Here is a 25,127-nt window from a genome sequence, read left to right as displayed (position 1 = left end):
TTTCTTTTATTTGAAAGGAATGCTACTGATTTGGGCCATAATTCACATAAAAACACATTAATGTTAGGTAATGTTTCTTGAGCGAGTAAAAATAATAATATAAAATTATTATCACAAGCAGGTATATATTACCAAAGAAGGAAACTGTGAAGTCAAGGAAAATTCCTAAAAAGCATGTTAATAAATGAATCAGTCAAAAATATTATTTAAAGACAGAATAAAAGCCAGCAAAGTCAACACATTGCAGCAGCAATACCTTTAGGAGGGGCAATGCATTGAAGAAGAACTGTAACAGAGAAGGACCTTAAAGACAACTCTTTCACCAATCCCACATCTTAGAAACTGCAATTATCCTTGACACCTGAAAATACCTCAGGAAAGATCACTCAGCAGAAGATTGAATGCGGTTTCACTGGACTTCCAGAAAGCTGCAGAAAAATATACCCAACCTTCACAAAAAGCAATCAAAGATTGCAGGTATGGCGGAGAACATACTTCAGAAGCCTTCTTGGTTCATATACTCCTGCTCTTGAGCAGTTATGATGAAGAAGACTCTACAGTATAAGCACAGTGAGGTTTGCAGAACTAGATATATCGCAGAGCATCTGTGTACATATTATTACACGTTATACAATGACAGCTGAACCCTGAATGCCTTAACACGCAGGAAATTAAAACAAATATACCTTAAGCAAGCATACATTTATAACAAATGTTATTTTGTTGTGAAGGCAAAAATAGTAAATGCATATTTGTTGTAAAAGGTTTAAAGGTAAGTATTAAGTGTCCATCTATATATCCCTTCATTCCGGTGTGGCTAGCAGCGCCACTCGACAATGTTTCGTCAGTGTTTATTAATTGCCTTTCAGAACTAAACGTTCTATGCTATTGCTATCCATCCTAAGAATGGTATAACATTTAGGCAAGAATATACAGCCCAGCAGTCCAGCGCTAGAAGCCAAGATGGCAAAGATCTCCACGGCCACCATATTCCGTCCCTTAGTACTCAGGTAGGCAGGAATGAAGGAGACCCAGACGCTGCAGAACACCAGCATGCTGAATGTGATGAGCTTGGCCTCGTTGAATCGGTCAGGGAGGTTCCTGGCGAGAAAAGCCACCATGAAGCTGGCAAAGGCCAAGAGTGCCATGTATCCAATCACACTGTAGAAGGCAGTGACAGAACCCTGGTCACACTGCATGATTATCTTCCCAGTCTCAGACTGTGTGTCAGTGCCAGGGTGAGGTGGGGAGGTGAGCAGCCAAGACAGACAGATTGTCACTTCTCCCAGTGTGGACAAGAGGACAATAGAGCCGGACACCCGTGATCCCAGCCATCTGCTTATTCTGCTCCCAGGCCTGGTGGCATTAAAGGCAATGACAACTGTGATGGTTTTTGCTAAAACACAAGACACAGCAATAGTAAAAACAATCCCAAATGCAGCTTGCTGGATCAGACAGGTCCATGTCATGGGGTGTCCAATAAATAGGAGGGAGCAGAGAAAGGCGAACATTAGGGTGACAAGCAGTGTGTAGCTGAGATCCCGGTTATTGGCCTTCACTATTGGTGTGTCTCGGTGTTTAATAAAGATTCCCAGCACTGCAGTTGTGGCTATAGAGAAGGATACAGCTGTGAAGACCAAAACCTCACCAATGATATCACTGTATGAGAGGAAAACAATGGTTTTGGGGATGCAGCCATCCTTCCTGTCATTGGGCCACTTGTCCTCAGGGCACTTCTGGCAGTTTTCCATGTCTAAATTGAAGCAGATAAAAATAGAAGCCATAAGTGTTCCATCAATGCTAAATGTAGCAGTATGTTTACAACATTGTTAATGGCATTTTGATATGTAAAGAATAATTATATTGAAGGAGTTTTACTTGTTGTGATTTATTTACATAATATTATGCTTTTGTGATGCCTCATGGCTTTTGGGACCTAAATTCGGATACTGAGTGACATAAATCCATTGGCCCTCTCTGTTTCTTTTTATTTAAATGGCAATGTATTCATAGAGGATAAACAAACCTTAAGCATTCTAATTCTAATCCAATTCTAGTCAATAAGGAGTTAAGACCCATGAGGCAAAGGTCAGATGATTTATGATTAGGCTGTCCAGTTTTAGGTTTAAACCTATAATAACTGACAAAACCCCACTGAAAGAGAAATAGCCCACACCAGTACAAATATATAAACACTGAAAAAATGCCTGCACAACCACAAACTAAAAGCCATTCAAAGAAAGGAAGAAGGGAGTGAAAGAGTTATTTTTTCCTTTCTGAAGGGGCCAATACATTGTAACTTTGTTATACAAGCTAGCAGTTAGAAAGTGTGGGCTAATATTATTCTGCTTGAGTTGTGTTGTTTATAGATGCCTCTAAAATATTGTTACTTCTTCCTTTTGTTTTTTTCAGTTCTGTGGTCTTTGGTCTAAAGATGCAGAGTTAAGAAGCATGTTTTAGGTCTTGATTAATTATTGTATAAACTGTAGAGAATCGGGAAATATCAAAATCATATTTGATTCTGTCAGTGATAGATAAAATGGCTGGTTCCATAAGAATCTTTCCTAATTTGTCATCACAGTCACCCACAGAGAATGGGTTCAAACCCTTGATACATCAGCCACCAGTTTCTAGTGGAAAGGGGGTGGTGATGAACAGAGTGTCTGAATTAAGCAGACCACTCTTACCCAGTCCAAAGATCAGGGCTTGATCCATCACCGTTATTTATCTCACTGCACCATCCCAGCTCAGAACCTGGCTATATGCAAATAAGTCTGTCCCTGGCCCAGTGCATCATGGGAACAGGGGAGACTAAACTACCAAGCCAATTCTTCACCAGAAAGGAGACAAACTACCGGGGACCGGTTTCTGGCATTTCAGCCGTCTTCTGCCCGGCTTGCTTGTTTCCTTCCCAGTGAAAGAATTGGCTTTGTAGTTTGGTTTGCCCTGTTCCCATCATGCAATGGGACAGGAACAGACTAATTTGCATATAGCCAGGTTCTGAGCTGGGATGGTGCAGTGAGCTAAAAAACGGTGTTGGATCTAGCCCTGATCTCTTGACTGGGTGAGAGTATTCTGCTTAATTCAGAAACTCTGTCCATCACCACCCCTTGTTGTTTAATTATTTTGTCCACAATAAGCGTGGAAGGGTATACTCAGATGTGAGTCACTTGCTCATTGCACCATCAGGATTCAAGCAAGCCGGGCCGAAGACGGCTGTAATGCCAGAAACCGGTCCCCGGAAGCTTGTTTCCTTCCCAGTGAAAGAATTGGCTTTGTAGTTTGGTTTGCCCTGTTCCCATCATGCACTGGGACAGGAACAGACTAATTTGCATATAGCCAGGTTCTGAGCAGGGATGGTGCAGTGAGCTAAAAAACAGTGTTGGATCTAGCCCTGATCTCTTGACTGGGTGAGAGTATTCTGCTTAATTCAGAAACTCTGTCCATCACCACCCCTTGTTTAATTATTTTGTCCACCATAAGCGTGGAAGGGTATACTCAGATGTGAGTCCCTTGCTCATTGCACCATCAGGATTCAAGCAAGCCGGGCGGAAGACGGCTGTAATGCCAGAAACCGGTCCCCGGAAGCTTGTTTCCTTCCCAGTGAAAGAATTGGCTTTGTAGTTTGGTTTGCCCTGTTCCCATCATGCACTGGGACAGGAACAGACTAATGTGCATATAGCCAGGTTCTGAGCTGGGATGGTGCAGTGAGCTAAAAAACGGTGTTGGATCTAGCCTTGATCTCTTGACTGGGTGAGAGTATTCTGCCTAATTCAGAAACTCTGTCCATCACCACCCCTTGTTGTTTAATTAGTTTGTCCACCATAAGCGTGGAAGGGTATACTCAGATATGAGTCCCTTGCTCATTCCACCATCAGGATTCAAGCAAGCCGGGCCGAAGATGGCTGTAATGCCAGAAACCGGTCCCCGAAAGCTTGTTGCCTTCCCAGTGGAAGAATTGGCTTTGTAGTTTGGTTTGCCCTGTTCCCATCATGCACTGGGACAGAATAGACTAATTTGCATATAGCCAGATTCTGAGCTGGGATGGTGCAGTGAGCTAAAAAACGGTGTTGGATCTAGCCCTGATCTCTTGACTGGATGAGAGTATTCTGCTTAATTCAGAAACTCTGTCCATCACCACCCCTTGTTGTTTAATTATTTTGTCCACCATAAGCGTGGAAGGGTATACTGAGATGTGAGTCCCTTGCTCATTGCACCATCAGGATTCAAGCAAGCCGGGCCGAAGACGGCTGTAATGCCAGAAACCGGTCCCCGGAAGCTTGTTTCCTTCCCAGTGAAAGAATTGGCTTTGTAGTTTGGTTTGCCCTGTTCCCATCATGCACTGGGACAGGAACAGACTAATGTGCATATAGCCAGGTTCTGAGCTGGGATGGTGCAGTGAGCTAAAAATCGGTGTTGGATCTAGCCCTGATCTCTTGGCTGGGTGAGAGTATTATGCTTAATTCAGCAACTCTGTCCATCACCACCCCTTGTTGTTTAATTATTTTGTCCACCATAAGCGTGGAAGGGTATACTCAGATGTGAGTCCCTTGCTCATTGCACCATTGAAGTTCTGGACTAATTAAGGTCCAGAGGTGCCAGGGATACTCACCCGAAGACCCATGAGTTCTACCTGTCTCGGTGCACAGATAAACAGAAACACGGGCTTCTCGATGGTGGCGTCAAAGACCAAAGGTTTATTACTGCAGGGATACAGAAGTCACAGAAACTACACACGGGCAGATTCTAGGAGCCTGTTCGATTTGTACTAAGTGGGTTGCTCCTTAAATACACAATTTTTAGCTGTAGGCAACATTCTTCACATACTCGTACATTTCTTAAACTTTGTATCCTAAACAATAAATATTTGGCGTCAAACAGGAACAGTCAACGAAATTCTGATGTCAAACATTACGAATGAGGGGTTCCCACTGTTCAATCATAATCTCATGTCATCTTCTCATTCAAGAGCCGGACCGCCTCATCGTAAATTTCGTTACCTCCCTATAATAAAGGCCCAGAAGGAAAGGAGCAGAGCCAGGTGTAGGAGATAGAAAAGCAGGATAAGAGATGTTTGTGGGTCGTAAATGGGAAAGGCTACTGTCTTCGGCCGCCTAATCATGATCAGGCCAACGAGCACGAGAACCAGTATAGCAGGACTGGCCTCAGGCAGAGGAGGCAGCTTCTGTCGAGTCATGCGGCCACAGCGTTTCTGAACAAAGGTTTACGTGTCATTAACAAGGTGCATCGCCGGGCTAAAGCCTACGTGTCCTTTAGCGAAATGAATTGATCAGAGGTCACTGTTTGTTCATTGACTATGTGAGGGCAAGAATATAAGATGGATGCCGTATTCCAAAATGGATGCCATTGGTGTACCTGAAATGTGCTCATAACAAGAGTGCTCTTGCTCATAGCATAGCGAAAACACCAGGATATACTATATGGATCATTTACGGTTCACTGGTATCGGAATTATAGGTTTACGACAATGTCGAAAACACGGGTTCGAATCGTCACGGAACCTAACCATCAGGATTCAAGCAAGCCGGGCCGAAGACGGCTGTAATGCCAGAAACCGGTCCCCGGAAGCTTGTTTCCTTCCCAGTGAAAGAATTGGCTTTGTAGTTTGGTTTGCCCTGTTCCCATCATGCACTGGGACAGAAACAGACTAATTTGCATATAGCCAGAAACTGAGCTGGGATGGTGCAGTGAGCTAAAAAACGGTGTTGGATCTAGCCCTGATCTCTTGACTGGGTGAGAGTATTCTGCTTAATTCAGAAACTCTGTCCCTCACCACCCTTGTTTAATTATTTTGTCCACCATAAGCGTGGAAGGGTATACTCAGATGTGAGTCCCTTGCTCATTGCACCATCAGGATTCAAGCAAGCCGGGCCGAAGACGGCTGTAATGCCAGAAACCGGTCCCCGGAAGCTTGTTTCCTTCCCAGTGAAAGAATTGGCTTTGTAGTTTGGTTTGCCCTGTTCCCATCATGCACTGGGACAGGAACAGACTAATTTGCATATAGCCAGGTTCTGAGCTGGGATGGTGCAGTGAGCTAAAAAACAGTGTTGGATCTAGCCCTGATCTCTTGACTGGGTGAGAGTATTCTGCTTAATTCAGAAACTCTGTCCATCACCACCCCTTGTTTAATTATTTTGTCCACCATAAGCGTGGAAGGGTATACTCAGATGTGAGTCCCTTGCTCATTGCACCATCAGGATTCAAGCAAGCCGGGCCGAAGACGGCTGTAATGCCAGAAACCGGTCCCTGGAAGCTTGTTTCCTTCCCAGTGAAAGAATTGGCTTTGTAGTTTGGTTTGCCCTGTTCCCATCATGCACTGGGACAGGAACAGACTAATGTTCATATAGCCAGGTTCTGAGCTGGGATGGTGCAGTGAGCTAAAAAACGGTGTTGGATCTAGCCTTGATCTCTTGACTGGGTGAGAGTATTCTGCTTAATTCAGAAACTCTGTCCATCACCACCCCTTGTTGTTTAATTAGTTTGTCCACCATAAGCGTGGAAGGGTATACTCAGATGTGAGTCCCTTGCTCATTCCACCATCAGGATTCAAGCAAGCCGGGCCGAAGATGGCTGTAATGCCAGAAACCGGTCCCCGAAAGCTTGTTGCATTCCCAGTGGAAGAATTGGCTTTGTAGTTTGGTTTGCCCTGTTCCCATCATGAACTGGGACAGAACAGACTAATTTGCATATAGCCAGATTCTGAGCTGGGATGGTGCAGTGAGCTAAAAAACGGTGTTGGATCTAGCCCTGATCTCTTGACTGGATGAGAGTATTCTGCTTAATTCAGAAACTCTGTCCATCACCACCCCTTGTTGTTTAATTATTTTGTCCACCATAAGCGTGGAAGGGTATACTGAGATGTGAGTCCCTTGCTCATTGCACCATCAGGATTCAAGCAAGCCGGGCCGAAGACGGCTGTAATGCCAGAAACCGTTCCCCGGAAGCTTGTTTACTTCCCAGTGAAAGAATTGGCTTTGTAGTTTGGTTTGCCCTGTTCCCATCATGCACTGGGACAGGAACAGACTAATTTGCATATAGCCAGGTTCTGAGCTGGGATGGTGCAGTGAGCTAAAAAACGGTGTTAGATCTAGCCCTGATCTCTTGACTGGGGGAGAGTATTCTGCTTAATTCAGAAACTCTGTCCATCACCACCCCTTGTTGTTTAATTATTTTGTCCACCATAAGCGTGGAAGGGTATACTCAGATGTGACTGTGAGTCCCTTGCTCATTGCACCATCAGGATTCAAGCAAGCCGGGCCGAAGACGGCTGTAATGCCAGAAACCGGTCCCCGGAAGCTTGTTTCCTTCCCAGTGAAAGAATTGGCTTTGTAGTTTGGTTTGCCCTGTTCCCATCATGCACTGGGACAGGAACAGACTAATTTGCATATCGCCAGGTTCTGAGCTGGGATGGTGCAGTGAGCTAAAAATCGGTGTTGGATCTAGCCCTGATCTCTTGGCTGGGTGAGAGTATTCTGCTTAATTCAGCAACTCTGTCCATCACCACCCCTTATTGTTTAATTATTTTGTCCACCATAAGCGTGGAAGGGTATACTCAGATGTGAGTCCCTTGCTCATTGCACCATTGGAGTTCTGGACTAATTAAGGTCCAGAGGTGCCAGGGATACTCACCCGAAGACCCCTGAGTTCTACCTGTCTCGGTGCACAGATAAACAGAAACACGGGCTTCTCGATGGTGGCGTCAAAGACCAAAGGTTTATTACTGCAGGGATACAGAAGTCACAGAAACTACACACGGGCAGATTCTAGGAGCCTGTTCGATTTGTACTAAGTGGGTTGCTCCTTAAATACACAATTTTTAGCTGTAGGCAACATTCTTCACATACTCGTACATTTCTTAAACTTTGTATCCTAAACAATAAATATTTGGCGTCAAACAGGAACAGTCAACGAAGTTCTGATGTCAAACATTATGAATGAGGGGTTCCCACTGTTCAATCATAATCTCATGTCATCTTCTCATTCAAGAGCCGGACCGCCTCATCGTAAATTTCGTTACCTCCCCATAATAAAGGCCCAGAAGGAAAGGAGCAGAGCCAGGTGTAGGAGATAGAAAAGCAGGATAAGAGATGTTTGTGGGTCGTAAATGGGAAAGGCTACTGTCTTCGGCCGCCTAATCATGATCAGGCCAACGAGCACGAGAACCAGTATAGCAGGACTGGCCTCAGGCAGAGGAGGCAGCTTCTGTCGAGTCATGCGGCCACAGCGTTTCTGAACTAAGGTTTACGTGTCATTAACAAGGTGCATCGCCGGGCTAAAGCCTACGTGTCCTTTAGCGAAATGAATTGATCAGAGGTCACTGTTTGTTCATTGACTATGTGAGGGCAAGAATATAAGATGGATGCCGTATTCCAAAATGGATGCCATTGGTGTACCTGAAATGTGCTCATAACAAGAGTGCTCTTGCTCATAGCATAGCGAAAACACCAGGATATACTATATGGATCATTTACGGTTCACTGGTATCGGAATTATAGGTTTACGACAATGTCGAAAACACGGGTTCGAATCGTCACGGAACCTAACCATCAGGATTCAAGCAAGCCGGGCCGAAGACGGCTGTAATGCTAGAAACCGGTCCCCAGGAGCTTGTTTCCTTCCCAGTGAAAGAATTGGCTTTGTAGTTTGGTTTGCCCTGTTCCCATCATGCACTGGGACAGAAACAGACTAATTTGCATATAGCCAGAAACTGAGCTGGGATGGTGCAGTGAGCTAAAAAACGGTGTTGGATCTAGCCCTGATTTCTTGACTGGGTGAGAGTATTCTGCTTAATTCAGAAACTCTGTCCCTCACCACCCCTTGTTGTTTAATTATTTTGTCCACCATAAGCGTGGAAGGGTATACTCAGATGTGAGTCCCTTGCTCATTGCACCATCAGGATTCAAGCAAGCCGGGCCGAAGACGGCTGTAATGCCAGAAACCGGTCCCCGGAAGCTTGTTTCCTTCCCAGTGAAAGAATTGGCTTTGTAGTTTGGTTTGCCCTGTTCCCATCATGCACTGGGACAGGAACAGACTAATGTTCATATAGCCAGGTTCTGAGCTGGGATGGTGCAGTGAGCTAAAAAACGGTGTTGGATCTAGCCTTGATCTCTTGACTGGGTGAGAGTATTCTGCTTAATTCAGAAACTCTGTCCATCACCACCCCTTGTTGTTTAATTAGTTTGTCCACCATAAGCGTGGAAGGGTATACTCAGATGTGAGTCCCTTGCTCATTCCACCATCAGGATTCAAGCAAGCCGGGCCGAAGATGGCTGTAATGCCAGAAACCGGTCCCCGAAAGCTTGTTGCATTCCCAGTGGAAGAGTTGGCTTTGTAGTTTGGTTTGCCCTGTTCCCATCATGAACTGGGACAGAACAGACTAATTTGCATATAGCCAGATTCTGAGCTGGGATGGTGCAGTGAGCTAAAAAAAGGTGTTGGATCTAGCCCTGATCTCTTGACTGGATGAGAGTATTCTGCTTAATTCAGAAACTCTGTCCATCACCACCCCTTGTTGTTTAATTATTTTGTCCACCATAAGCGTGGAAGGGTATACTGAGATGTGAGTCCCTTGCTCATTGCACCATCAGGATTCAAGCAAGCCGGGCCGAAGACGGCTGTAATGGCAGAAACCGTTCCCCGGAAGCTTGTTTCCTTCCCAGTGAAAGAATTGGCTTTGTAGTTTGGTTTGCCCTGTTCCCATCATGCACTGGGACAGGAACAGACTAATTTGCGTATAGCCAGGTTCTGAGCTGGGATGGTGCAGTGAGCTAAAAAACGGTGTTAGATCTAGCCCTGATCTCTTGACTGGGGGAGAGTATTCTGCTTAATTCAGAAACTCTGTCCATCACCACCCCTTGTTGTTTAATTATTTTGTCCACCATAAGCGTGGAAGGGTATACTCAGATGTGACTGTGAGTCCCTTGCTCATTGCACCATCAGGATTCAAGCAAGCCGGGCCGAAGACGGCTGTAATGCCAGAAACCGGTCCCCGGAAGCTTGTTTCCTTCCCAGTGAAAGAATTGGCTTTGTAGTTTGGTTTGCCCTGTTCCCATCATGCACTGGGACAGGAACAGACTAATTTGCATATAGCCAGGTTCTGAGCTGGGATGGTGCAGTGAGCTAAAAATCGGTGTTGGATCTAGCCCTGATCTCTTGGCTGGGTGAGAGTATTCTGCTTAGTTCAGCAACTCTGTCCATCACCACCCCTTGTTGTTTAATTATTTTGTCCACCATAAGCGTGGAAGGGTATACTGAGATGTGAGTCCCTTGCTCATTGCACCATTGAGTTCTGGACTAATTAAGGTCCAGAGGTGCCAGGGATACTCACCCGAAGACCCCTGAGTTCTACCTGTCTCGGTGCACAGATAAACAGAAACACGGGCTTCTCGATGGTGGCGTCAAAGACCAAAGGTTTATTACTGCAGGGATACAGAAGTCACAAAAACTACACACGGGCAGATTCTAGGAACCTGTTCGATTTGTACTAAGTGGGTTGCTCCTTAAATACACAATTTTTAGCTGTAGGCAACATTCTTCACATACTCGTACATTTCTTAAACTTTGTATCCTAAACAATAAATATTTGGCGTCAAACAGGAACAGTCAACGAAGTTCTGATGTCAAACATTACGAATGAGGGGTTCCCACTGTTCAATCATAATCTCATGTCATCTTCTCATTCAAGAGCCGGACCGCCTCATCGTAAATTTCGTTACCTCCCCATAATAAAGGCCCAGAAGGAAAGGAGCAGAGCCAGGTGTAGGAGATAGAAAAGCAGGATAAGAGATGTTTGTGGGTCGTAAATGGGAAAGGCTACTGTCTTCGGCCGCCTAATCATGATCAGGCCAACGAGCACGAGAACCAGTATAGCAGGACTGGCCTCAGGCAGAGGAGGCAGCTTCTGTCGAGTCATGCGGCCACAGCGTTTCTGAACTAAGGTTTACGTGTCATTAACAAGGTGCATCGCCGGGCTAAAGCCTACGTGTCCTTTAGCGAAATGAATTGATCAGAGGTCACTGTTTGTTCATTGACTATGTGAGGGCAAGAATATAAGATGGATGCCGTATTCCAAAATGGATGCCATTGGTGTACCTGAAATGTGCTCATAACAAGAGTGCTCTTGCTCATAGCATAGCGAAAACACCAGGATATACTATATGGATCATTTACGGTTCACTGGTATCGGAATTATAGGTTTACGACAATGTCGAAAACACGGGTTCGAATCGTCACGGAACCTAACCATCAGGATTCAAGCAAGCCGGGCCGAAGACGGCTGTAATGCCAGAAACCGGTCCCCGGAAGCTTGTTTCCTTCCCAGTGAAAGAATTGGCTTTGTAGTTTGGTTTGCCCTGTTCCCATCATGCACTGGGACAGAAACAGACTAATTTGCATATAGCCAGAAACTGAGCTGGGATGGTGCAGTGAGCTAAAAAACGGTGTTGGATCTAGCCCTGATCTCTTGACTGGGTGAGAGTATTCTGCTTAATTCAGAAACTCTGTCCCTCACCACCCCTTGTTTAATTATTTTGTCCACCATAAGCGTGGAAGGGTATACTCAGATGTGAGTCCCTTGCTCATTGCACCATCAGGATTCAAGCAAGCCGGGCCGAAGACGGCTGTAATGCCAGAAACCGGTCCCCGGAAGCTTGTTTCCTTCCCAGTGAAAGAATTGGCTTTGTAGTTTGGTTTGCCCTGTTCCCATCATGCACTGGGACAGGAACAGACTAATTTGCATATAGCCAGGTTCTGAGCTGGGATGGTGCAGTGAGCTAAAAAACAGTGTTGGATCTAGCCCTGATCTCTTGACTGGGTGAGAGTATTCTGCTTAATTCAGAAACTCTGTCCATCACCACCCCTTGTTTAATTATTTTGTCCACCATAAGCGTGGAAGGGTATACTCAGATGTGAGTACCTTGCTCATTGCACCATCAGGATTCAAGCAAGCCGGGCCGAAGACGGCTGTAATGCCAGAAACCGGTCCCTGGAAGCTTGTTTCCTTCCCAGTGAAAGAATTGGCTTTGTAGTTTGGTTTGCCCTGTTCCCATCATGCACTGGGACAGGAACAGACTAATGTTCATATAGCCAGGTTCTGAGCTGGGATGGTGCAGTGAGCTAAAAAACGGTGTTGGATCTAGCCTTGATCTCTTGACTGGGTGAGAGTATTCTGCTTAATTCAGAAACTCTGTCCATCACCACCCCTTGTTGTTTAATTAGTTTGTCCACCATAAGCGTGGAAGGGTATACTCAGATGTGAGTCCCTTGCTCATTCCACCATCAGGATTCAAGCAAGCCGGGCCGAAGATGGCTGTAATGCCAGAAACCGGTCCCCGAAAGCTTGTTGCATTCCCAGTGGAAGAATTGGCTTTGTAGTTTGGTTTGCCCTGTTCCCATCATGAACTGGGACAGAACAGACTAATTTGCATATAGCCAGATTCTGAGCTGGGATGGTGCAGTGAGCTAAAAAACGGTGTTGGATCTAGCCCTGATCTCTTGACTGGATGAGAGTATTCTGCTTAATTCAGAAACTCTGTCCATCACCACCCCTTGTTGTTTAATTATTTTGTCCACCATAAGCGTGGAAGGGTATACTGAGATGTGAGTCCCTTGCTCATTGCACCATCAGGATTCAAGCAAGCCGGGCCGAAGACGGCTGTAATGCCAGAAACCGTTCCCCGGAAGCTTGTTTCCTTCCCAGTGAAAGAATTGGCTTTGTAGTTTGGTTTGCCCTGTTCCCATCATGCACTGGGACAGGAACAGACTAATTTGCATATAGCCAGGTTCTGAGCTGGGATGGTGCAGTGAGCTAAAAAACGGTGTTAGATCTAGCCCTGATCTCTTGACTGGGGGAGAGTATTCTGCTTAATTCAGAAACTCTGTCCATCACCACCCCTTGTTGTTTAATTATTTTGTCCACCATAAGCGTGGAAGGGTATACTCAGATGTGACTGTGAGTCCCTTGCTCATTGCACCATCAGGATTCAAGCAAGCCGGGCCGAAGACGGCTGTAATGCCAGAAACCGGTCCCCGGAAGCTTGTTTCCTTCCCAGTGAAAGAATTGGCTTTGTAGTTTGGTTTGCCCTGTTCCCATCATGCACTGGGACAGGAACAGACTAATTTGCATATAGCCAGGTTCTGAGCTGGGATGGTGCAGTGAGCTAAAAATCGGTGTTGGATCTAGCCCTGATCTCTTGGCTGGGTGAGAGTATTCTGCTTAATTCAGAAACTCTGTCCATCACCACCCCTTGTTTAATTATTTTGTCCACCATAAGCGTGGAAGGGTATACTCAGATGTGAGTACCTTGCTCATTGCACCATCAGGATTCAAGCAAGCCGGGCCGAAGACGGCTGTAATGCCAGAAACCGGTCCCTGGAAGCTTGTTTCCTTCCCAGTGAAAGAATTGGCTTTGTAGTTTGGTTTGCCCTGTTCCCATCATGCACTGGGACAGGAACAGACTAATGTTCATATAGCCAGGTTCTGAGCTGGGATGGTGCAGTGAGCTAAAAAACGGTGTTGGATCTAGCCTTGATCTCTTGACTGGGTGAGAGTATTCTGCTTAATTCAGAAACTCTGTCCATCACCACCCCTTGTTGTTTAATTAGTTTGTCCACCATAAGCGTGGAAGGGTATACTCAGATGTGAGTCCCTTGCTCATTCCACCATCAGGATTCAAGCAAGCCGGGCCGAAGATGGCTGTAATGCCAGAAACCGGTCCCCGAAAGCTTGTTGCATTCCCAGTGGAAGAATTGGCTTTGTAGTTTGGTTTGCCCTGTTCCCATCATGAACTGGGACAGAACAGACTAATTTGCATATAGCCAGATTCTGAGCTGGGATGGTGCAGTGAGCTAAAAAACGGTGTTGGATCTAGCCCTGATCTCTTGACTGGATGAGAGTATTCTGCTTAATTCAGAAACTCTGTCCATCACCACCCCTTGTTGTTTAATTATTTTGTCCACCATAAGCGTGGAAGGGTATACTGAGATGTGAGTCCCTTGCTCATTGCACCATCAGGATTCAAGCAAGCCGGGCCGAAGACGGCTGTAATGCCAGAAACCGTTCCCCGGAAGCTTGTTTCCTTCCCAGTGAAAGAATTGGCTTTGTAGTTTGGTTTGCCCTGTTCCCATCATGCACTGGGACAGGAACAGACTAATTTGCATATAGCCAGGTTCTGAGCTGGGATGGTGCAGTGAGCTAAAAAACGGTGTTAGATCTAGCCCTGATCTCTTGACTGGGGGAGAGTATTCTGCTTAATTCAGAAACTCTGTCCATCACCACCCCTTGTTGTTTAATTATTTTGTCCACCATAAGCGTGGAAGGGTATACTCAGATGTGACTGTGAGTCCCTTGCTCATTGCACCATCAGGATTCAAGCAAGCCGGGCCGAAGACGGCTGTAATGCCAGAAACCGGTCCCCGGAAGCTTGTTTCCTTCCCAGTGAAAGAATTGGCTTTGTAGTTTGGTTTGCCCTGTTCCCATCATGCACTGGGACAGGAACAGACTAATTTGCATATAGCCAGGTTCTGAGCTGGGATGGTGCAGTGAGCTAAAAATCGGTGTTGGATCTAGCCCTGATCTCTTGGCTGGGTGAGAGTATTCTGCTTAATTCAGCAACTCTGTCCATCACCACCCCTTATTGTTTAATTATTTTGTCCACCATAAGCGTGGAAGGGTATACTCAGATGTGAGTCCCTTGCTCATTGCACCATTGGAGTTCTGGACTAATTAAGGTCCAGAGGTGCCAGGGATACTCACCCGAAGACCCCTGAGTTCTACCTGTCTCGGTGCACAGATAAACAGAAACACGGGCTTCTCGATGGTGGCGTCAAAGACCAAAGGTTTATTACTGCAGGGATACAGAAGTCACAGAAACTACACACGGGCAGATTCTAGGAGCCTGTTCGATTTGTACTAAGTGGGTTGTTCCTTAAATACACAATTTTTAGCTGTAGGCAACATTCTTCACATACTCGTACATTTCTTAAACTTTGTATCCTAAACAATAAATATTTGGCGTCAAACAGGAACAGTCAACGAAGTTCTGATGTCAAACATTATGAATGAGGGGTTCCCACTGTTCAATCATAATCTCATGTCATCTTCTCATTCAAGAGCCGGACCGCCTCATCGTAAATTTCGTTACCTCCCCATAATAAAGGCCCAGAAGGAAAGGAGCAGAGCCAGGTGTAGGAGATAGAAAAGCAGGATAAGAGATGTTTGTGGGTCGTAAATGGGCAAGGCTACTGTCTTCGGCCGCCTAATCATGATCAGGCCAACGAGCACGAGAACCAGTATAGCAGGACTGGCCTCAAGCAGAGGAGGCAGCTTCTGTCGAGTCATGCGGCCACAGCGTTTCTGAACTAAGGTTTACGTGTCATTAACAAGGTGCATCGCCGGGCTGAAGCCTACGTGTCCTTTAGCGAAATGAATTGATCAGAGGTCACTGTTTGTTCATTGACTATGTGAGGGCAAGAATATAAGATGGATGCCGTATTCCAAAATGGATGCCATTGGTGTACCTGAAATGTGCTCATAACAAGAGTGCTCTTGCTCATAGCATAGCGAAAACACCAGGATATACTATATGGATCATTTACGGTTCACTGGTATCGGAATTATAGGTTTACGACAATGTCGAAAACACGGGTTCGAATCGTCACGGAACCTAACCATCAGGATTCAAGCAAGCCGGGCCGAAGACGGCTGTAATGCCAGAAACCGGTCCCCGGAAGCTTGTTTCCTTCCCAGTGAAAGAATTGGCTTTGTAGTTTGGTTTGCCCTGTTCCCATCATGCACTGGGACAGGAACAGACTAATTTGCATATAGCCAGAAACTGAGCTGGGATGGTGCAGTGAGCTAAAAAAAGGTGTTGGATCTAGCCCTGATCTCTTGACTGGGTGAGAGTATTCTGCTTAATTCAGAAACTCTGTCCCTCACCACCCCTTGTTGTTTAATTATTTTGTCCACCATAAGCGTGGAAGGGTATACTCAGATGTGAGTCCCTTGCTCATTGCACCATCAGGATTCAAGCAAGCCGGGCCGAAGACGGCTGTAATGCCAGAAACCGGTCCCTGGAAGCTTGTTTCCTTCCCAGTGAAAGAATTGGCTTTGTAGTTTGGTTTGCTCTGTTCCCATCATGCACTGGGACAGGAACAGACTAATGTGCATATAGCCAGGTTCTAAGCTGGGATGGTGCAGTGAGCTAAAAAACGGTGTTGGATCTAGCCTTGATCTCTTGACTGGGTGAGAGTATTCTGCTTAATTCAGAAACTCTGTCCATCACCACCCCTTGTTGTTTAATTAGTTTGTCCACCATAAGCATGGAAGGGTATACTCAGATGTGAGTCCCTTGCTCATTCCACCATCAGGATTCAAGCAAGCCGGGCCGAAGATGGCTGTAATGCCAGAAACCGGTCCCCGAAAGCTTGTTGCATTCCCAGTGGAAGAATTGGCTTTGTAGTTTGGTTTGCCCTGTTCCCATCATGAACTGGGACAGAACAGACTAATTTGCATATAGCCAGATTCTGAGCTGGGATGGTGCAGTGAGCTAAAAAACGGTGTTGGATCTAGCCCTGATCTCTTGACTGGATGAGAGTATTCTGCTTAATTCAGAAACTCTGTCCATCACCACCCCTTGTTGTTTAATTATTTTGCCCACCATAAGCGTGGAAGGGTATACTGAGATGTGAGTCCCTTGCTCATTGCACCATCAGGATTGAAGCAAGCCGGGCCGAAGACGGCTGTAATGCCAGAAACCGTTCCCCGGAAGCTTGTTTCCTTCCCAGTGAAAGAATTGGCTTTGTAGTTTGGTTTGCCCTGTTCCCATCATGCACTGGGACAGGAACAGACTAATTTGCATATAGCCAGGTTCTGAGCTGGGATGGTGCAGTGAGCTAAAAAACGGTGTTAGATCTAGCCCTGATCTCTTGACTGGGGGAGAGTATTCTGCTTAATTCAGAAACTCTGTCCATCACCACCCCTTGTTGTTTAATTATTTTGTACACCATAAGCGTGGAAGGGTATACTCAGATGTGACTGTGAGTCCCTTGCTCATTGCACCATCAGGATTCAAGCAAGCCGGGCCGAAGACGGCTGTAATGCCAGAAACCGGTCCCCGGAAGCTTGTTTCCTTCCCAGTGAAAGAATTGGCTTTGTAGTTTGGTTTTCCCTGTTCCCATCATGCACTGGGACAGGAACAGACTAATTTGCATATAGCCAGGTTCTGAGCTGGGATGGTGCAGTGAGCTAAAAATCGGTGTTGGATCTAGCCCTGATCTCTTGGCTGGGTGAGAGTATTCTGCTTAATTCAGCAACTCTGTCCATCACCACCCCTTATTGTTTAATTATTTTGTCCAACATAAGCGTGGAAGGGTATACTCAGATGTGAGTCCCTTGCTCATTGCACCATTGGAGTTCTGGACTAATTAAGGTCCAGAGGTGCCAGGGATACTCACCCGAAGACCCCTGAGTTCTACCTGTCTCGGTGCACAGATAAACAGAAACACGGGCTTCTCGATGGTGGCGTCAAAGACCAAAGGTTTATTACTGCAGGGATACAGAAGTCACAGAAACTACACACGGGCAGATTCTAGGAGCCTGTTCGATTTGTACGAAGTGGGTTGCTCCTTAAATACACAATTGTTAGCTGTAGGCAACATTCTTCACATACTCGTACATTTCTTAAACTTTGTATCCTAAACAATAAATATTTGGCGTCAAACAGGAACAGTCAACGAAGTTCTGATGTCAAACATTACGAATGAGGGGTTCCCACTGTTCAATCATAATCTCATGTCATCTTCTCATTCAAGAGCCGGACCGCCTCATCGTAAATTTCGTTACCTCCCCATAATAGAGGCCCAGAAGGAAAGGAGCAGAGCCAGGTGTAGGAGATAGAAAAGCAGGATAAGAGATGTTTGTGGGTCGTAAATGGGCAAGGCTACTGTCTTCGGCCGCCTAATCATGATCAGGCCAACGAGCACGAGAACCAGTATAGCAGGACTGGCCTCAGGCAGAGGAAGCAGCTTCTATCGAGTCATGCGGCCACAGCGTTTCTGAACTAAGGTTTACGTGTCATTAACAAGGTGCATCGCCGGGCTAAAGCCTACGTGTCCTTTAGCGAAATGAATTGATCAGAGGTCACTGTTTGTTCATTGACTATGTGAGGGCAAGAATATAAAATGGATGCCGTATTCCAAAATGGATGCCATTGGTGTACCTGAAATGTGCTCATAACAAGAGTGCTCTTGCTCATAGCATAGCGAAAACACCAGGATATACTATATGGATCATTTACGGTTCACTGGTATCGGAATTATAGGTTTACGACAATGTCGAAAACACAGGTTCGAATCGTCACGGAACCTAACCATCAGGATTCAAGCAAGCCGGGCCGAAGACGGCTGTAATGCCAGAAACCGGTCCCCGGAAGCTTGTTTCCTTCCCAGTGAAAGAATTGGCTTTGTAGTTTGGTTTGCCCTGTTCCCATCATGCACTGGGACAGGAACAGACTAATTTGCATATAGCCAGAAACTGAGCTGGGATGGTGCAGTGAGCCAAAAAACGGTGTTGGATCTAGCCCTGATCTCTTGACTGGGTGAGAGTATTCTGCTTAACCACATGGCTGCTGGGCGTTTTCCCCCCCTGTGCTGAAAAATGCCATTTTAGTGGCACCATGACGAGCTCAGCTCGTCATCAGCACACGACACCCGTGGGTGATGACGAGCTGAGCTCGTCATCAGCATCGAAAGGGTTAATTCAGAAACTCTGTCCCTCACCACCCCTTGTTGTTTAATTATTTTGTCCACCATAAGCATGGAAGGGTATACTCAGATGTGAGTCCCTTGCTCATTGCACCATCAGGATTCAAGCAAGCCGGGCCAAAGACGGCTATAATGCCAGAAACCGGTCCCCGGAAGCTTGTTTCCTTCCCAGTGAAAGAATTGGCTTTGTAGTTTGGTTTGCCCTGTTCCCATCATGCACTGGGACAGGAACAGACTAATTTGCATATAGCCAGGTTCTGAGCTGGGATGGTGCAGTGAGCTAAAAAACAGTGTTGGATCTAGCCCTGATCTCTTGACTGGGTGAGAGTATTCTGCTTAATTCAGAAACTCTGTCCATCACCACCCCTTGTTTAATTATTTTGTCCACCATAAGCGTGGAAGGGTATACTCAGATGTGAGTCCCTTGCTCATTGCACCATCAGGATTCAAGCAAGCCGGGCGGAAGACGGCTGTAATGCCAGAAACCGGTCCCTGGAAGCTTGTTTCCTTCCCAGTGAAAGAATTGGCTTTGTAGTTTGGTTTGAGCTGTTCCCATCATGCACTTGGACAGGAACAGACTAATGTGCATATAGCCAGGTTCTGAGCTGGGATGGTGCAGTGAGCTAAAAAACGGTGTTGGATCTAGCCTTGATCTCTTGACTGGGTGAGAGTATTCTGCTTAATTCAGAAACTCTGTCCATCACCACCCCTTGTTGTTTAATTAGTTTGTCCACCATAAGCGTGGAAGGGTATACTCAGATGTGAGTCCCTTGCTCATTCCACCATCAGGATTCAAGCAAGCCGGGCCGAAGATGGCTGTAATGCCAGAAACTGGTCCCCGAAAGCTTGTTGCATTCCCAGTGGAAGAATTGGCTTTGTAGTTTGGTTTGCCCTGTTCCCATCATGCACTGGGACAGAACAGACTAATTTGCATATAGCCAGATTCTGAGCTGGGATGGTGCAGTGAGCTAAAAAACGGTGTTGGATCTAGCCCTGATCTCTTGACTGGATGAGAGTATTCTGCTTAATTCAGAAACTCTGTCCATCACCACCCCTTGTTGTTTAATTATTGTGTCCACCATAAGCGTGGAAGGGTATACTGAGATGTGAGTCCATTGCTCATTGCACCATCAGGATTCAAGCAAGCCGGGCCGAAGACGGCTGTAATGCCAGAAACCGGTCCCCGGAAGCTTGTTTCCTTCCCAGTGAAAGAATTGGCTTTGTAGTTTGGTTTGCCCTGTTCCCATCATGCACTGGGACAGGAACAGACTAATTTGCATATAGCCAGAAACTGAGCTGGGATGGTGCAGTGAGCTAAAAAACGGTGTTGGATCTAGCCCTGATCTCTTGACTGGGTGAGAGTATTCTGCTTAATTCAGAAACTCTGTCCCTCACCACCCCTTGTTGTTTAATTATTTTGTCCACCATAAGCGTGGAAGGGTATACTCAGATGTGAGTCCCTTGCTCATTGCACCATCAGGATTCAAGCAAGCCGGGCCGAAGACGGCTGTAATGCCAGAAACCGGTCCCCGGAAGCTTGTTTCCTTCCCAGTGAAAGAATTGGCTTTGTAGTTTGGTTTGCCCTGTTCCCATCATGCACTGGGACAGGAACAGACTAATTTGCATATAGCCAGGTTCTGAGCTGGGATGGTGCAGTGAGCTAAAAAACAGTGTTGGATCTAGCCCTGATCTCTTGACTGGGTGAGAGTATTCTGCTTAATTCAGAAACTCTGTCCATCACCACCCCTTGTTTAATTATTTTGTCCACCATAAGGGTGGAAGGGTATACTCAGATGTGAGTCCCTTGCTCATTGCACCATCAGGATTCAAGCAAGCCGGGCGGAAGACGGCTGTAATGCCAGAAACCGGTCCCTGGAAGCTTGTTTCCTTCCCAGTGAAAGAATTGGCTTTGTAGTTTGGTTTGCCCTGTTCCCATCATGCACTTGGACAGGAACAGACTAATGTGCATATAGCCAGGTTCTGAGCTGGGATGGTGCAGTGAGCTAAAAACGGTGTTGGATCTAGCCTTGATCTCTTGACTGGGTGAGAGTATTCTGCTTAATTCAGAAACTCTGTCCATCACCACCCCTTGTTGTTTAATTAGTTTGTCCACCATAAGCGTGGAAGGGTATACTCAGATGTGAGTCCCTTGCTCATTCCACCATCAGGATTCAAGCAAGCCGGGCCGAAGATGGCTGTAATGCCAGAAACCGGTCCCCGAAAGCTTGTTGCATTCCCAGTGGAAGAATTGGCTTTGTAGTTTGGTTTGCCCTGTTCCCATCATGCACTGGGACAGAACAGACTAATTTGCATATAGCCAGATTCTGAGCTGGGATGGTGCAGTGAGCTAAAAAACGATGTTGGATCTAGCCCTGATCTCTTGACTGGATGAGAGTATTCTGCTTAATTCAGAAACTCTGTCCATCACCACCCCTTGTTGTTTAATTATTTTGAACACCATAAGCGTGGAAGGGTATACTGAGATGTGAGTCCCTTGCTCATTGCACCATCAGGATTCAAGCAAGCTGGGCCGAAGACGGCTGTAATGCCAGAAACCGGTCCCCGGAAGCTTGTTTCCTTCCCAGTGAAAGAATTGGCTTTGTAGTTTGGTTTGCCCTGTTCCCATCATGCACTGGGACAGGAACAGACTAATTTGCATATAGCCAGGTTCTGAGCTGGGATTGTGCAGTGAGCTAAAAAACGGTGTTAGATCTAGCCCTGATCTCTTGACTGGGGGAGAGTATTCTGCTTAATTCAGAAACTCTGTCCATCACCACCCCTTGTTGTTTAATTATTTTGTCCACCATAAGCGTGGAAGGGTATACTCAGATGTGACTGTGAGTCCCTTGCTCATTGCACCATCAGGATTCAAGCAAGCCGGGCCGAAGACGGCTGTAATGCCAGAAACCGGTCCCCGGAAGCTTGTTTCCTTCCCAGTGAAAGAATTGGCTTTGTAGTTTGGTTTGCCCTGTTCCCATCATGCACTGGGACAGGAACAGACTAATTTGCATATAGCCAGGTTCTGAGCTGGGATGGTGCAGTGAGCTAAAAATCGGTGTTGGATCTAGCCCTGATCTCTTGGCTGGGTGAGAGTATTCTGCTTAATTCAGCAACTCTGTCCATCACCACCCCTTATTGTTTAATTATTTTGTCCACCATAAGCGTGGAAGGGTATACTCAGATGTGAGTCCCTTGCTCATTGCACCATTGGAGTTCTGGACTAATTAAGGTCCAGAGGTGCCAGGGATACACACCCGAAGACCCCTGAGTTCTACCTGTCTCGGTGCACAGATAAACAGAAACACGGGCTTCTCGATGGTGGCGTCAAAGACCAAAGGTTTATTACTGCAGGGATACAGAAGTCACAGAAACTACACACGGGCAGATTCTAGGAGCCTGTTCGATTTGTACTAAGTGGGTTGCTCCTTAAATACACAATTTTTAGCTGTAGGCAACATTCTTCACATACTCGTACATTTCTTAAACTTTGTATCCTAAACAATAAATATTTGGCGTCAAACAGGAACAGTCAACGAAGTTCTGATGTCAAACATTACGAATGAGGGGTTCCCACTGTTCAATCATAATCTCATGTCATCTTCTCATTCAAGAGCCGGACCGCCTCATCGTAAATTTCGTTACCTCCCCATAATAAAGGCCCAGAAGGAAAGGAGCAGAGCCAGGTGTAGGAGATAGAAAAGCAGGATAAGAGATGTTTGTGGGTCGTAAATGGGCAAGGCTACTGTCTTCGGCCGCCTAATCATGATCAGGCCAACGAGCACGAGAACCAGTATAGCAGGACTGGCCTCAGGCAGAGGAGGCAGCTTCTGTCGAGTCATGCGGCCACAGCATTTCTGAACTAAGGTTTACGTGTCATTAACAAGGTGCATCGCCGGGCTAAAGCCTACGTGTCCTTTAGCGAAATGAACTGATCTGAGGTCACTGTTTGTTCATTGACTATGTGAGGGCAAGAATACAAGATGGATGCCGTATTCCAAAATGGATGCCATTGGTGTACCTGAAATGTGCTCATAACAAGAGTGCTCTTGCTCATAGCATAGCGAAAACACCAGGATATACTATATGGATCATTTACGGTTCACTGGTATCGGAATTATAGGTTTACGACAATGTCGAAAACACGGGTTCGAATCGTCACAGAACCTCACCATCAGGATTCAAGCAAGCCGGGCCGAAGACGGCTGTAATGCCAGAAACCGCTCCCCGGAAGCTTGTTTCCTTCCCAGTGAAAGAATTGGCTTTGTAGTTTGGTTTGCCCTGTTCCCATCATGCACTGGGACAGGAACAGACTAATTTGCATATAGCCAGAAACTGAGCTGGGATGGTGCAGTGAGCTAAAAAACGGTGTTCGATCTAGCCCTGATCTCTTGACTGGGTGAGAGTATTCTGCTTAATTCAGAAACTCTGTCCATCACCACCCCTTGTTGTTTAATTATTTTGTCCACCATAAGCGTGGAAGGGTATACTCAGATGTGAGTCCCTTGCTCATTGCACCATCAGGATTCAAGAAAGCCGGGCCGAAGACGGCTGTAATGCCAGAAACCGGTCCCCGTAAGCTTGTTCCCTTCCCAGTGAAAGAATTTGGTTTGTAGTTTTGTTTGCCCTGTTCCCATCATGCACTGGGACAGGAACAGACTAATTTGCATATAGCCAGGTTCTGAGCTGGGATGGTGCAGTGAGCAAAAAAACGGTGCTGGATCTAGCCCTGATCTCTTGACTGGGTGAGAGTATTCTGCTTAATTCAGAAACTCTGTCCATCACCACCCCTTGTTGTTTAATTATTGTTTTCACCATAAGCGTGGAAGGGTATACTCAGATGTGAGTCCCTTGCTCATTGCACCATCAGGATTCAAGCAAGCCGGGCCGAAGACGGCTGTAATGCCAGAAACCGGTCCCCGGAAGCTTGTTTCCTTCCCAGTGAAAGAATTGGCTTTGTAGTTTGGTTTGCCCTGTTCCCATCATGCACTGGGACAGGAACAGACTAATTTGCATATAGCCAGGTTCTGAGCTGGGATGGTGCAGTGAGCTATAAAACGGTGTTGGATCTAGCCCTGATCTCTTGACTGGGTGAGAGTATTCTGCTTAATTCAGAAACTCTGTCCCTCACCACCCCTTGTTGTTTAATTATTTTGTCCACCATAAGCGTGGAAGGGTATACTCAGATGTGAGTCCCTTGCTCATTGCACCATCAGGATTCAAGCAAGCCAGGCCGAAGATGGCTGTAATGCCAGAAACCGCTCCCCGGAGGCTTGTTTCCTTCCCAGTGAAAGAATTGGCTTTGTAGTTTGGTTTGCCCTGTTCCCATCATGCACTGGGACAGGAACAGACTAATTTGCAGAAAGCCAGAAACTGAGCTGGGATGGTGCAGTGAGCTAAAAAACGGTATTGGATCTAGCCCTGATCTCTTGACTGGGTGAGAGTATTCTGCTTAATTCAGAAACTCTGTCCATCGCCACCCCTTGTTGTTTAATTATTTTGTCCACCATAAGCGTGGAAGGGTATACTCAGATGTGAGTCCCTTGCTCATTGCACCATCAGGATTCATGCAAGCCGGGCCGAAGACGGCTGTAATGCCAGAAACCGGTCCCCGGAAGCTTGTTTCCTTCCCAGTGAAAGAATTGGCTTTGTAATTTGGTTTGCCCTGTTCCCATCATGCACTGGGACAGGAACAGACTAATTTGCATATAGCCAGGTTCTGAGCTGGGATGGTGCAGTGAGCTAAAAAACGGTGTTGGATCTAGCCCTGATCTCTTGCCTGGGTGAGAGTATTCTGCTTAATTCAGCAACTCTGTCCATCACCACCCCTTGTTGTTTATTTATTTTGTCCACCATAAGCGTGGAAGGGTATACTCAGATGTGACTGTGAGTCCCTTGCTCATTGCACCATCAGGATTCAAGCAAGCCGGGCCGAAGGCGGCTGTAATGCCAGAAACCGGTCCCCGGAAGCTTGTTTCCTTCCCAGTGAAAGAATTGGCTTTGTAGTTTGGTTTGCCCTGTTCCCATCATGCACTGGGACAGGAACAGACTAATTTGCATATAGCCAGGTTCTGAGCTGGGATGGTGCAGTGAGCTAAAAAATCGGTGTTGGATCTAGCCCTGATCTCTTGGCTGGGTGAGAGTATTCTGCTTAATTCAGCAACTCTGTCCATCACCACCCCTTATTGTTTAATTATTTTGTCCACCATAAGCGTGGAAGGGTATACTCAGATGTGAGTCCCTTGCTCATTGCACCATTGGAGTTCTGGACTAATTAAGGTCCAGAGGTGCCAGGGATACTCACCCGAAGACCCCTGAGTTCTACCTGTCTCGGTGCACAGATAAACAGA

The 25,127-nt window shown here is 46.2% G+C and overlaps 1 protein-coding gene across 1 annotated transcript in view; it reads right to left on the bottom strand.

Moving 5' to 3' along the window:
* Positions 1-854: 854 nt before the first annotated feature.
* LOC147725228 (vomeronasal type-2 receptor 26-like) overlaps positions 855-25,127 on the bottom strand; it is a 130,158-nt gene continuing 105,885 nt past the window's right edge. Inside the window, exon 3 of the mRNA XM_086918214.1 lies at positions 855-1,753. Within this exon, the coding sequence (XP_086774340.1) occupies positions 855-1,753 (899 nt within the window). The remainder of the gene's footprint in view (positions 1,754-25,127) is intronic.

The sequence above is a fragment of the Lissotriton vulgaris genome, chromosome 4_1 (assembly GCF_964263255.1).
Source record: "Lissotriton vulgaris chromosome 4_1, aLisVul1.2, whole genome shotgun sequence".
NCBI classification, from domain to species: domain Eukaryota; kingdom Metazoa; phylum Chordata; class Amphibia; order Caudata; family Salamandridae; genus Lissotriton; species Lissotriton vulgaris.
Note: the sequence above shows the minus strand (reverse complement) of the source record. Positions and strands in the feature narration are given on the sequence as shown.